Raw genomic sequence first — 13619 nt, 5'->3', positions numbered from 1 at the left:
CCTCTCACTTGCTTCCACTCCTGAAATAAACCAACAACAACAAAAGGAAACAGACAACCTGTGACAACAGCACCACAAACGTCACCCACGTTGCAACCCATTTGAAACTTTCTTCAATGTAAGCTTCCACGAATAGATACTCACAACCTACAGCGAATGGCCACCGTTGGAAGAAGTTATACTGGGGACGCGGAGGAGAACAGAGGAAGAAAGGGAGGGGTTGGTGAGGCGCATGTGGGGGGCGGCGTCGTTGTTGATGACAATGTAGGCGTCGTCGAAGAAGTCGATGTTGTCAGGTAGACGCCTCACTGCCTCCACAGAGTCCTCGCCGCCTTGCTGCCTCAATAGAGTCCTCGCCGCCTCGCCACCTCGACGCCTTGCCGCCTCGTCGCCTCGTCCTCGCCGCCTCGACCCCGCCGCCTCGACTCTGCTACCTCGACCCCGTTGCCTCGACCTCACCGCCTCGACCTCACCCTGCCTTATCATGGTTGCAGTGGTGGGAAATGTACAATCCAAGCCAATCTAGGGTTGTTTTCATGAACACAATCGGTTTCTGTGGGAGAGCCTTTTGAATCGTTGTTGGCTCTGAAGCAAAGCAGGAGAACTCCATGAGTGAATTCATCATTCAATTTGAAAGATTTGTTGGGGTTATTAAGGGATTAGAAACAAACAAATTTCTTCTTTCTTTTTCCTTGTCATTTTCCTTTTATTTTCTTAATGATTATTTTATTGTCGGTAGTATAAATGGGTATAATTTGATTTCTTTTGAAACTGGTAGAGTAGTGTGATGTTCTTGCTGTCGAATGTGTTGCGGGAAAGGTGAGTGTGAGAGAGGTAAGAACTTCAACCCGTCAAACTGTAACAAGAAGTTGATTGGTGCAAGGTTTTTCACCAAGGGCTATGAGGTGACTTTTGGACAATTGTACAAACTTAATAACAAATTAAATAAAAAATTCAACGTCATACATATGTGTGCACCACGTCATCACAGTTAGGCAACATCAATGAAAACTTAACGAAGAGGGCTTAATTGGCTCATTTTTACAAGTTTATGGACCCGATTGAGATCGAAAAAAAAACGAGGATCCACTTGAAATTGACACGCAAATACGAAGACGAAACGAGAGTTTAAACCATTAGATTATAAATCATTTTACATCACTGATATGTAGCCTTTTTGTTTTTACTTGTTTTAACATCTAACTTATTACCTTTACAAAAGAAAGTGCTTAGACTTGAATTTTAAAACAACTTGAAAGTCATAATAATGAGAGGAAGGACTTGTGTTTTTTTAATATAATAAATAAGTGTACCAAATAATTTATAAGTGATAATTATACTTATATTATATTTAATTTTAAATTACTTAATTATATATTTTATAAATGTTTTTAAGAAGGGGTGAAGATAGTAAAAGTAGAAGTGGACTTATCATGGGCTTGAAGAGTGAAGACTTGTAGTGTGAAATAAAATAGGGTGTTACTCCCTCCACCCCCACACGTCTCTTCCTCCACTTCCCCAATTTTCTAAAATGCCAATTATATCCTTCTAAAATGACAATTATATCCTCAAAAGTTAAAATTTTTTATTTTTATTATTTTAATATTTTAATTTATTTAAAACTTCTGATTTACTTCCCTCTGCACCTCTTCCTCTCTTCCATTTTCGTTTACCTTTCTCTCTTCCGTTAAGCTTCTTCTCCACCTATAACAAATTCATATTTTAACAAAATTATTACGTTTAAAAACTAACCATATATAACATTTAAAATTATAAATTTAAATATAAATTACTGTAAATAAAATAAACAAATAAAATAAAAACGAAACGTAAAAGGAACACTGCTGGACGGATGACATCCTTCAACGGATGTCAACATCCGTTGAAGGCAAAACGGATGTCGACATCCGTTTTGCCTTAAACGGATGTCGACATCCGTTTTGCCTTAAACGGATGTCGACATCCGTTTTGCCTTAAACGGATGTTGACATCCGTTGAAGGATGTCATCCGTCCATAGGCAGTGTTTCTTTTACGTTTCGTTTTTATTTTACTACGTTTTGCGGCTCATGCAAGGATTATAGGCTTGGATATTAAAAGGATTATTGGAAGTATGGGAAGGATTTAGGGTTTAGGATTATTGGAAGGATTATGACTACGTACCTGGAGAGGAACCACGACAAGGACACTACACCATAAACGCACTGCACCACGTACTGCACCGAGAACAAGAAGAAGATTGTTTGATAATTCTTTTCACGATCACCAAGCTTTGTAGAAAAATATTTTACTCATACAAGAAACTACGTAGGTTATCAGTGAAATATGTTATAAATGAATAAAATTAAAAAACAACAATTTTAAAAATAAAATTTTACTGAGGGGCAAAATAGTAAAGGAAAGGTGGAGGAAGGGGCAAAATAGTAAAGGGGAGGTGGAGGAAGAGATGTGTGGGGGTGGAGGGAGCAACACCCAATAAAATATGGAGGGTAGGGGAGCTTAGACAAAAAGTTTGTGTGTCCAGTTTTATCTATAATTTCTTCTTCATTGCTCAACTGCCACTCAAAACTCACTCTCCCTCCCTATCTCACATCTTGGGTCATATTTTCCTGTACCTCCATAATTTCGATTTGCACCTTTCGTAAGTTTTTTTATTTTTTAATACACAGTCCAAAATACGATATTTCATATTTTGAATTATATATTTTAAAATAAAAAATAAAAAATATATTTTACATTATATAATATAAAATATAAATATATTTTAAATTTTACAATTTTAAATTTTGAATACAATTTTGAATTATTAAAATAATATAGGAAATTTTGGTGTTTTGTTTAGTGTTTCTCTTCAACCTTAGTATACAAAAAAAATTTAGTTAAAGGAAACTCATCCTGTTTATAACTTCTAATCCTATAATAAAACTGCAAATATTATATACTAAGTTGGATTGGACATACTTCTAACTAAGTTGGTTCATATTTATTTCAACCCGATCGACTCTGTCTTGGCTCATGTAAAGTTAGGCTTCTCTCAGACCGAGACATATCAAGCTCACTTAAGACAAAATCAAATTAGGCCTAACACGGGCTTAGTCGAGTTGGGCCAAATATAAGCTAAGTTGAGTCGACACAACATGAGCCAAATACCTAACTCTAATATAGTTGGACTAGGTCCTACTCTAACATAATTATGTCTAGTTCAACTATGGTCAAGTCGAATTGGTCCAACTCTGACCGAGTTAAGTCAGGTCAAATGCATGATAAGTTGAGTTAAGTTCACTTTTGGTTAAGTCATGTCAAGCTCACCCCTATCCAAGTCATATTAGGTCTACCTTTGACTGAGTCAAGACAAGCCCAACTCTAGATAAGATGGGTCAAGCCCAGCTATTGTCGTGTCAAATTTGATCCAACTTTAACTAAGACGGGATAGACCCAACTCTGGTCGAGTCAAGTCAAGCCCTTGCTCAAACTAAGTTGAGTCAGGTCCAATTCATGCTAAGTTGAGTTAGATACAATTCATGATATGTCGAGTCAAGTATTAAACCTTTGACTGAGTTAGGTCAAGCCTAACTCTAGTCAAGAAGGACAACCCAACTATGGCTGAGTCGAACTAGGCCTAAATTTAGCTGAGATGGGTCAATCTTAACTTGGGTTGATTCCAACTTTGCCAAGTCGAACAAGGCCCAACTTAGGCTAAAGTTAAGTCAAGTCCACCTCAAATTGAGTCGAGTCATGCCAAATACTCTGACCATGATGGTCAAGTCCAACTATGGTCAAGTTGAGCTAGACCTAACTCTAGCTAAGATAGGTTGGGCCCAACTCTGGCCAAGTAGAGTCAACTTCACTTAAGGTTGAATCAAATTGAGACAATGTTAAATTTGGTTTAACCTAATTTGGTTTGGTTTAGCCTAGTCGACATGTTGGGTTAGGGATCTATGTAAAATATTTGGAGATCCAATTTGTGATTTAAAATATTTTAAAGATTCATGCTATTTTGTAAAATATTTAAGAGTTAATTAAAATCTTATAGTATGATCAAATTCATTTTAATAAAAGATTTTTTCAATCAACTTATTTGATGGACCAATAAATATGAGGACTAATTAATAGTGAGTTAGAAGTGACCCACATACCTAAAGACAAATTGACATCTCTTACAAATCATATATTAGGTAATTTAGTATGGATTTAAATTTTTTAAAATTTATATTAAACGTGTAAAATATTAAAATTGATTTGTTAAAATTAAAGTAAAAGAATCTATAATTTAAAAGACTAGAATTGTATTAAGGGTTAAATAGGCTTTTTAGTCTTAGAATTTTGACACGAAAATGGAATTCATCTTAGTCTAAAACTTGAATACATTTAGTCTCTAAATTTAAAAAATGAATGAATATAGTTCTTTGAACTCAAATACTTTAAATTATTTCGATGTGTCAAACATGTTTCGTATTAGCATTTGAATTGTTAACATTATTTGACATAGTTTCTGCTCCAATGTCAACTCGAAAGCGCGTTTAACAAATAAAAAATATATAACAAAATGAAATTAAAAAAACTATATTTATTCATTTTTAAAATTTGAGATTAAAATAGTTTGGGATTCAAACAAAAACATCATTACGTTAAAAAAACTAAGCATTCAAAGATATAACAATCTAATTATGATTTAAATTACAAATCTTTAAAAATTAAACTTCAATTATATGTTTTAACTTAATACTAAAATAATAATTTTCTTAATTCATCCAATAAGAGACGTTGATAATCTCTTTAGGCCTAAAAATGTTTAGGTGATTATATATGTTTTTAATAATGTAATTTTAAAAGAAAAAATGTCAAACCTGGTGAGCTATATGTCAATTTGCTTTCTTGCGGAACAATCCAATGTTTTTAGCCCATGCTAATTATGGCATATCAGAGGTAGAATACTTAACCCTTTGTTCACTTGAATGAATTTGGAGGAGAGTCATTGAATTGATTTGAAGATAAATTTTTTGTTTGAGTGAATTTGGAGGTAAATGAGAGTGAATTTGAAGATAAATGAGAGTGAATTTGGAAACAACGTTTGTGAGAATTAGTGTAGGATTTGATTCATTTGATAGATTAAAAAAATTTACTTCCAAATTCTTTCTCACTTAACTCTAAATTTACTCAAATAAACAACAACAAAATTTATTTTTAAATCCTCTCAAATCCACTCAATCACTCTTCCTCACATTCATTCAAGTGAACAAAACATAAATGAGTTAAGCTAGTCTATTTTGTAATTCTCATTTCTAGGAGCAAAAGGAATTAACTATCAACTACAATATTTTTTAAAGATATTTTATAAATTTCTCCTGTACCGGAAATTAAAATAACTTTCGAATAACGCAAGAAGCTAAAAACAATTTCATATTATATAATCAAGAAGTCAGTTTTCTCCTTAAAAAAGACTTTCGGATTATTAAAGTAAAAATGACTTTCGATGTATAAAAGTAAAAATGACTTTCGAATTATATAACTATAATTCAGAAGTCAAATAACCTCAGATTATACAATCTGATTTTTTAACTTCGAAAATATATAATCCAAAAAGAATAAAAGTGGACGTTTCTTTGTGAGAGTGCAGGGGGAATTTGTGGAGGTAACATGTTAAAAAATTTCACATTAGTAAAAATTCCAAACGAAAATAATTTATAAATGCACTCCCTCTTAACCTAAAAATTCATCAAACTCTAAAGCATATTTAGAATATGATAATTGACTCTAGTTTGAAACAACCTTTTATTATTTTTTATAACTCTTCTTTTTTAGGATAAAATTATGTAACCTAATTTGAGTGTAAAATAGTGGAATTTGAAATTCATAAACACCCATGTTTTGTTTATTGATCATTTTCACTAGATTGTCTCCAATTAGTATCAATTTTAAAGTGCCATATGGTGCAATTAAATAGTAGTGATTGAATAATGGAAAATCTATACGAAAAAATATGAAATTTAAAATTGCTCATATTTGGATAAACTTTTGAGGCGTAGAAAATATGAGAAGTTGGGAAATTGGATTTGAGAGGTTGAAAATTGACATAAATTAAAATAAAGATTGATATTGAATCTATTTTGATTTGGTTCTTTCTAACTAAAGTCTATAGAATGATTTCCAAAAACTTAAGAAAGAATATTGAGTATTTCAATGTTTTGTTGTTGCCTACTTAAAAGTTTAGAATTTATTATGAACAACCACTCCTCTAAGATCAGATGAGATATTTACATGGTGCCCCTTGCTTTTTAAGTTTCAGCATGACACCCTGTTTTCCAGGAACTATCCTTTTTTACCCTTATTTTTAAACAATCAGTTCTAACATCTCTTGCCATATGTTTGCATGTACCTTCAGTAAATACCACTTTTACAAAATAACCAACCATTAGATAGTATCATCACTATGCCAAACCAGTTCAGTTTGGTAACTCGCCCTAGCATTATGCTGGTCAACAACACTAATCAGACGAAATCTGCTCTAGTAAACGGACATCTCTCAACAAACTTTTTTCATATTTCTTAAAATAGTATGCTAGGAGAAACTACATATAAAATTTACCCTAAAATTATATAACTCAATTACACACTTCATAGTGTCTGGTATTAAGTTTGAGGGCACGCATAAATGGTAAAAGTGGACCAATAGTTTTCAGCTCTAGTTAACGAAGTCCAAAAACATAGATAGGAAAGAAAAAATACATAAATTTTTCCAACGGTACCAAGTATGTTTACAGGACGGACCATATATGTGCATCAGGCATAAGCGCTAAGGGTTCATTTGTCGTTCTTTTTGGTCTCTTTCTTTCGTTTCCTTTCAGATTGAGGATCTTTGGCTTTTAAATCATTGGAGAACGTCCTCAACAAGCCAGATAGATGTTCATTCCTATGTGCTTTATACCAAAATACACAAAATTAAACAGATATAAACAAAACTCATTTTCGTTCTCTTGAAAAATATTCAAAGGTTATGAAACTAACCACAGAGTATCACATCTTCCATATTTACAGATTTACGATTCGCATGTTGAGCAAACAGACGAAGATCCTTAGCCACGCCCTCTGCTCACATAACAGTTTCCTTCAATTTCATTATTTATACTCAACACTCGCATATAATAAAACCTAAAACAATCTGTGCAACCGATAAATATAAACAAAAGATATATGCACTGCTATATTGATACACTCGTAAGGGACATTATGTCATACACGTTGTAATCACACGATTATCATAGACGGTGCTGTTTAAGTTCATTCTAACAAGGTGCTGGCAGAAAAGGAATGTGCAGCGAAACGACAGTGATGTTTGTTACCTGTATACTTGAAGGCTAAGTCCGCGATGCAAGTGACTACGACTTTTGAAACTGTCATGCCGTTATGTTTTGCTGCATAATTGAATTGCCGTGCATGATAATTAAGAACTCGAATCTCAAACGAATGAAAAAATGACATTCGTGAGAAGAAGAAGAAGAAGAATTGAACCTTGAGATTCGGTGATGGCGATTGCAGAGAGCCTGAATTTGTCTCTCAAGAGCTTCATTTCTGCGTCATTTTCCACTTCGCTGTTCGTGTCCGCGCTTTCCATCGTCGATTTGTTTTCGAGGAGGGAAACCGGATGGAGGGAATATGTTTATATTAATGGGCTCCTCTGATACATGAGCCTGACTCCACTCGATTTGGGCCTTAGCACAGTGACCCGGTCCAACTAAGCTTTTAATTTTTCCTTGAACGTTAAGTTGATGCTTGAGTAGCACTAAAGTGATGAACAATTATCGGTTCCAAGTTCAGATTTAATGGAAATATAGGAATGAAGTTATAGTTACAAGGTGACGTCTTTCTAAGTTTTGATAGGCTTTGGTTTTAAATACAAGGTGTTGCTCCCTCCACCACCACTTTTGCTCCCTCTACCTAGGGAAACTTTCAATAATTTTTTTTAATTACAAAATTAATCTTGTTTACTTTTTAAAACATGTTAATCCATATCAACATCCGTACACAGATATCAATATTCGTTGAAGGACAAACGGATGTCGATATCCGTCTCCGTCATGTAGTGATTGCACTGTTAGATAAACTTTAAATCGTGGGCTCTACAAATATCTAAGTTTTCTAAGTGTGTTGTTATTAAAATCACTAAAAGTAATTTGTCTGCTTTAAGATAATATCTACCGAAAGAAAGAAAATAATTGGAGGGAGAAAAGACAAATGCACCGAAAGAAATATAATAATAGAAGGAAGAGATGATGGCACCACCGAAAGTAATTAAGAATTGGACCATGCATCGTTTTCTTCTTTGGATGTTGTGGTATTCTTCAACTATAAAAAGGCAAGGAATATGCAAGGGAATGGCACGGTGCAGAGAAGAAAACTAAGTGAGAGTGTGTGGAAGAAAGAGAAAATAAGTGTTTGTGTCGTGCGCACCGTAAAGGAGAGAAATTGAGAGAAAGGTTGCGTATTGTGAATTTGTACTGAAAGGTTGTGAGTGTTCTTTGTAGTGAGAATTTGTATTCTCTTCTAGTAATCCAGAGTGTTGTGAGCATTGTAATATTCTGAATTTTCAGAAACTTGTGAAGTTTTAAATAATAAAATTATCTTTAATACCAACATACACAAGTTCTTCACACAGGGGGTGGTCCAAATGTCTCTGATGCCTACACCATGAACGGACTTCCTGGACCACTCTACAATTGCTCCAGTAATGGTACACTAGAGTGCTTTAATAATTCAAACTTAATTTTCTTAGTAATTAATCAATAGGGAAGCCAGGGAAGACATATCTTCTACGTTTGATTAACGCTCGTCTTACGGTGATCATTGACGCAACCTACACCGCATCAACACCTTGGAGATCCTCTCCAATCACTGCCTTAATTCCTTTTTGAGAATTCAAAAAGACGAGATCATCAGGCTGTTACATAACTTGTTGATGCTTCCAATAAAGATTTCACGAAAGTGGAACTAAGACCATTGTTTGCATACCTAACGTTCAACACTGTGATGAGAATGGTGTGTGGGAAACGTTATTACAACGTGGAAGAACACGATGGGACTAACGCCGAAGAGGCTAGGAAATTCAGAGAGGTTATGGATGAGTTGACGCAGTTCGAATTGGGAACCAACCTCGGTGATTTTGTGCTTTTTTTTTCAGATTGTTCAATTAGCGGTGACAAAAAGTTACAAAAGCTCGGGGAGAAGCTAGACGCGCTTTTTCAGCATGTTGCCTTGTGAGGATCTGCATAGGACCGCATCCACGAGAATGGATCTTGTTTACTCAAGGATAAAATAGGAATAGAGATGGAGTGAGGGGTAAAAGAGGAAGAGGGAGGTGGAGGGAGCAAGGGGTGGTGGTGGAGGGAGCAACACCCTTAAATATAATACTTTAGTAGACATCACTTAAGTTATACACTCTTATCTTTATAATATGTTTTAATTTTTTAAATCTATTCATAGATGCTTTAAAGGTTATTTAATCATGATATAAGGTTGCACTTTATATTTTATGCATTCTTTTTCATTCATTGTATTTTTTTTTCATTTATCATGGATTTGAATTATATTTTCTTTTCTTTTTAATTTCTATTTTTTTTCTTTCCCCACCTTGTCTTGTTGTTAATTTCATACATAGGATTAATTATACACTTTCTGAACTTAACATGCATTGAGTTTTAAGATTAGACCTTGGTTACCACTAGCCTACATTAGTGGAGAATTGAGTTTGTTGCCTTTTTGTCTGACCAAAAAGATAATTCAACAACTATCTCTCAACAAGAATCAACAATGAAGAAATTATGAAAAAACTTTTTCATTGAGAAATACTTCCCTACATCCTGAGTGGTTGTCATTCGTAGAGAGATTCTTGGAATTAAGAAATGAGATAGAGAACATGCCTTAATTGAATAATTCGATGAAGGCTTGAATTCGTCAAACGGGCAATGGGCCATTGGATAAAGAAAAACGTGGAGATAAACATCCTTTTATTAGATGTTGTAAAAATAATCCCAAAATACGCCAAGGTTTTCAAAGAACTTTGCATAAACAGAATGTGTGTTAGGGATAATGAGGTTGTGACTTTGGGAAGAATTGTGTCTAGCTTGATTAAGAGACCTATTCAAATACAACGAAAATGCAAGGTTCCAGGTATGTTTTTTGGTCCTTGTGTGATAGTGCCATGTTAGACTTAGGAACTTCTATAAGTGTAATGACTTTAGCAGTTTTTACTTCTCTATCTCTAGAACCTTTCAAGACTATCGGTGTGGTCGTTCAATTGGTCAATTGTAGCATAGTTAACCCTATAGATGTACTTGTAGACGTGCTTGTATGTGTGCACAAGTTAATTTGTCCTACAAATTTCTACATCTTGGACAAGAAGGATGATGAAGGAATGAGTTCAATCACTATTATCTAGGGAAGATCGTTCATGATGATAGTACGTACTAAGATACATGTGCATACAAGATTATTGACAACAAATATACGAGATAAGAAGGTGAAATTTAATGTATTGGAAGCTATAAACCACCTCATTGAAGGTCATTCTCTGTTTTGTATTAATTTATTACATGATGAAGTAAACAATTTTTTTTCATTTTCACAAATGTTTGTTCTACGTTTCCTTCATCTTTGGGTTTCTTTTTTTTGGAAATGTCGTACACAATTTTATATAATAAAGAAAAGGGTTAAATATGTTTTTCGTCCCTTAAGTATCACACGATTTTGGGTTTAGTCCCTACTCGAAACTTTGATGGTTTTTAGTCCTCATAGTTTTGAAACTCTTACTATTAGTCCTTAAAATTGGACGACGTTAACTTTTAGTAGATGTGGCAAACGGCGAGACCACGTCTTATGCCAGGGTTCCTCTTCACTCTCTGCCACGTTGCTTTTCTTCAATCTGGCAAACCCTAATTTGGGGTGGAAGGGGGATGAAACATTCATCACTTGAAGAATGGTACACATCACTGCACCTGTACCAACAATAACAACCCACCACCTATTCTTCGACCAAAACCTTGATCTGAAGAACAACAACCTAAGTAGTTTGCCTTCTCCCAGCCATCAACTCGAGCTTCTACCACCGCTGCTGCGCTACCCCATTCACACTTTTCCGCGTCTCCTCATTCCTCAAACAACTACTTTCACCATGAAGGAGCCAAAGAAAAAGAAAAGAAAAGAGGCTACAACCTCAGACATATTGCACTTGATGGACGATCTACCTTTTCCTAGACCCGTTGACATCTATACCTCATTGATAAAAGAGTGCATTGTTTTCGGTGACCCAGAAACTGCCATTGAGCTGTACACCTACATCTCCAAGAGCGACATGAAACCCCCCTTGCCTTTCCTCAATCGGATTCTCATTATGTTTGTGTCTTGTGGCCTATTGGAAAATGCATGCCACATGTTTGACAAAATGCGTGTTAGGGACTTCAACTCTTGGGTGACCTTGTTTGTTGCGTACTATGATAATGCTGAAAATTAGGGAGCTAAAAGTTTTTATTGAATTTCAGTATAACATAGATTTAAAATTCAAATTCTGATTAGAGAAGACAAGGAAAGTTTGGTTTTTTGTGTGTTTATGTTTATGTGATTGAGTTTTGATAATTGTGGTTCTTCCAGTAACAGTATATTTGGTTGTGCAGGAAATGGTGGCTTTGAAGAGGGCATATGCAGATGTAATTCTGAATACTATGAAGATGTCTGCAGGTCGGGTAATAGTGTCAGGTAATTCTGGTTTTGTCTGGGTTCTCTCAGGCGGCGATTGGCGGAGGAACGAGAGAGCTTCTCTCTCCCGCGCGGAGAAAAGGCAAGGAGGGAGAAATCGATGCCGCAGCCGGCAATGGCCTCGGTGGCTATTGGTGTTGCCGACGACGCCTTGGACTGAGCGGAAGGTCCGGCACGGCGGCTGGTCCGATGGAGGCTAGGTTTTGCTCTGCCGGAGAAGACGAACGAAGTTCTCAAGCACAAGCAACGTGGCAGAGAGTGAAGAGGCAAGCTGGCATAAGACATGACCTCACCGTTTGCCACATCTACTAAAAGTTAATGCCGTCCAATTTTAAGGACTAATAGTAAGAGTTTCAAAACTATGAGGACTAAAAACCATCAAAGTTTCGAGTAGGGACTAAACCCAAAATCGTGTGATACTTAAGGGACGAAAAACATATTTAACCATAAAGAAAACTATAAAAACAAGTGATATTGAAGACGTAGTGTCACCAAGATAAGGTGTCTAAGATTACCTAGATAATAAAATGCTACTATTTATTTTAAATTAAAAAATAAAATTAAAAAATGTTATTTATTTTAATATTAAAAAATATTATTATTATTAAATAAAAAAAGAAAAAAAAACTAAAATAAAAAAAATAAAGAATCTTATTAAATCGACTTTTAAAATTTAGTTAAGACCTCATCCTTCGAAAACCAAATAAAATTTTAATATTTTTAAAATCTATAAAATTCTTAATCAATTTTCAAACGATCAATTCTTAATGAAAATGAGAGAATTAAAATTTTAAAGATAAAAAAATAGAGAGGTGCATAGATAAGCACCCGTATTTTAATTTGAATCATGATAAGATTTCCCAACAATAAATCATTTGTCATTTTCCTTCATGACTTCACGTAAATGTAACTACTTTAAATATGTATAAGTATGTTTATTCGTTCTGGCTAAAGATATTAGCTTTAGGTTACTTTAAGAAATTTTCCTATAAAAACAATTATTATGATATCACTATAAAAATTTTAAATTTTTTTAAAATATAAAATATGCAAGAGATATATTATATAAAAGAATACATACTACTTTATAAATCATGGACTTATAAACCTTCTTCCTTTGCCTAGTTTAAAAAAAAAGATAGAGGATCCTCGTTAAGGATGTGAGGGGTGGGAGAAAGTTATCGTTGGAAGTGAAACAAACTATTGTTATTGTTGTACCCTAGGAGAACGACATTTTGATCCTCGTTAAGGCTACCAAGGGATTGACTAAATGACCCATTTTATACTTCTTTTATTAAAGGTTTAATAGCCTATTTTGTCTTCAGTTTCGGTCGAATATGTCAAATTAGTCCATCCTTTAAATAGTGCGTCAATTGCGTCCTTACTTGATAAAATTTGCGTCAATTAAATCCCTACAAATGGCATTAAATTTTTTTCTTTCTCTTTTACTTTTTTGTGTGCAACGCAAGTTTTTGTCCGTGTTTGCAGCATTATTACTGATGCAACTGACACCTAACTCAATTTAGTACATACATCTAATCCTCAAGCAACTCCCCGTTACACACAACCTCTTGTTGTTCAGGATCAACAAAGCGCTTCTCCTTTTTTGCAATCTGTTGCTTCACTTATCTAACATCCCTGCATTTCTCCACCTGAAAGGTAAAGTCTTTTCCAGAAGAGGTTCTCACACTAATGGTCTGGCGATCCAACAACCTAATCACCAAATGCAAAACATTTCCTTCCGTAACCCATAGTCCTTTAACAGGGAATTGCTCCGCGCTAGCTCTCGTCCATCACAAACCAACTTTTGTTTGTTTGTCAATGAAGGAAGCCCATTGACCTTTTTGATTTTGAGTTTCAACGACTCAATGGTATC

At 34.6% G+C, this 13619-nt stretch overlaps 1 protein-coding gene across 1 annotated transcript; it reads right to left on the bottom strand.

Moving 5' to 3' along the window:
- Window positions 1-6519: 6519 nt before the first annotated feature.
- On the bottom strand, window positions 6520-7665 carry LOC148203660 (Histone superfamily protein). The gene is made up of 4 exons (XM_088107986.1): window positions 7508-7665; window positions 7339-7410; window positions 7004-7084; window positions 6520-6915 (listed from the first exon to the last, which is right to left on the bottom strand). The coding sequence occupies exons 1-4, from the start codon at window positions 7608-7610 to the stop codon at window positions 6800-6802; spliced, it is 372 nt and encodes a 123-aa protein (XP_087964112.1). The 5' UTR covers window positions 7611-7665; the 3' UTR covers window positions 6520-6799.
- Window positions 7666-13619: the final 5954 nt, after the last annotated feature.

This window comes from Vigna umbellata, chromosome 2 (assembly GCF_029865625.1).
Source record: "Vigna umbellata cultivar VRB3 chromosome 2, Vumbellata_1.0, whole genome shotgun sequence".
In the NCBI taxonomy this organism is placed as follows: domain Eukaryota; kingdom Viridiplantae; phylum Streptophyta; class Magnoliopsida; order Fabales; family Fabaceae; genus Vigna; species Vigna umbellata.
This window is presented reverse-complemented; position numbering and strand designations above follow the sequence as displayed.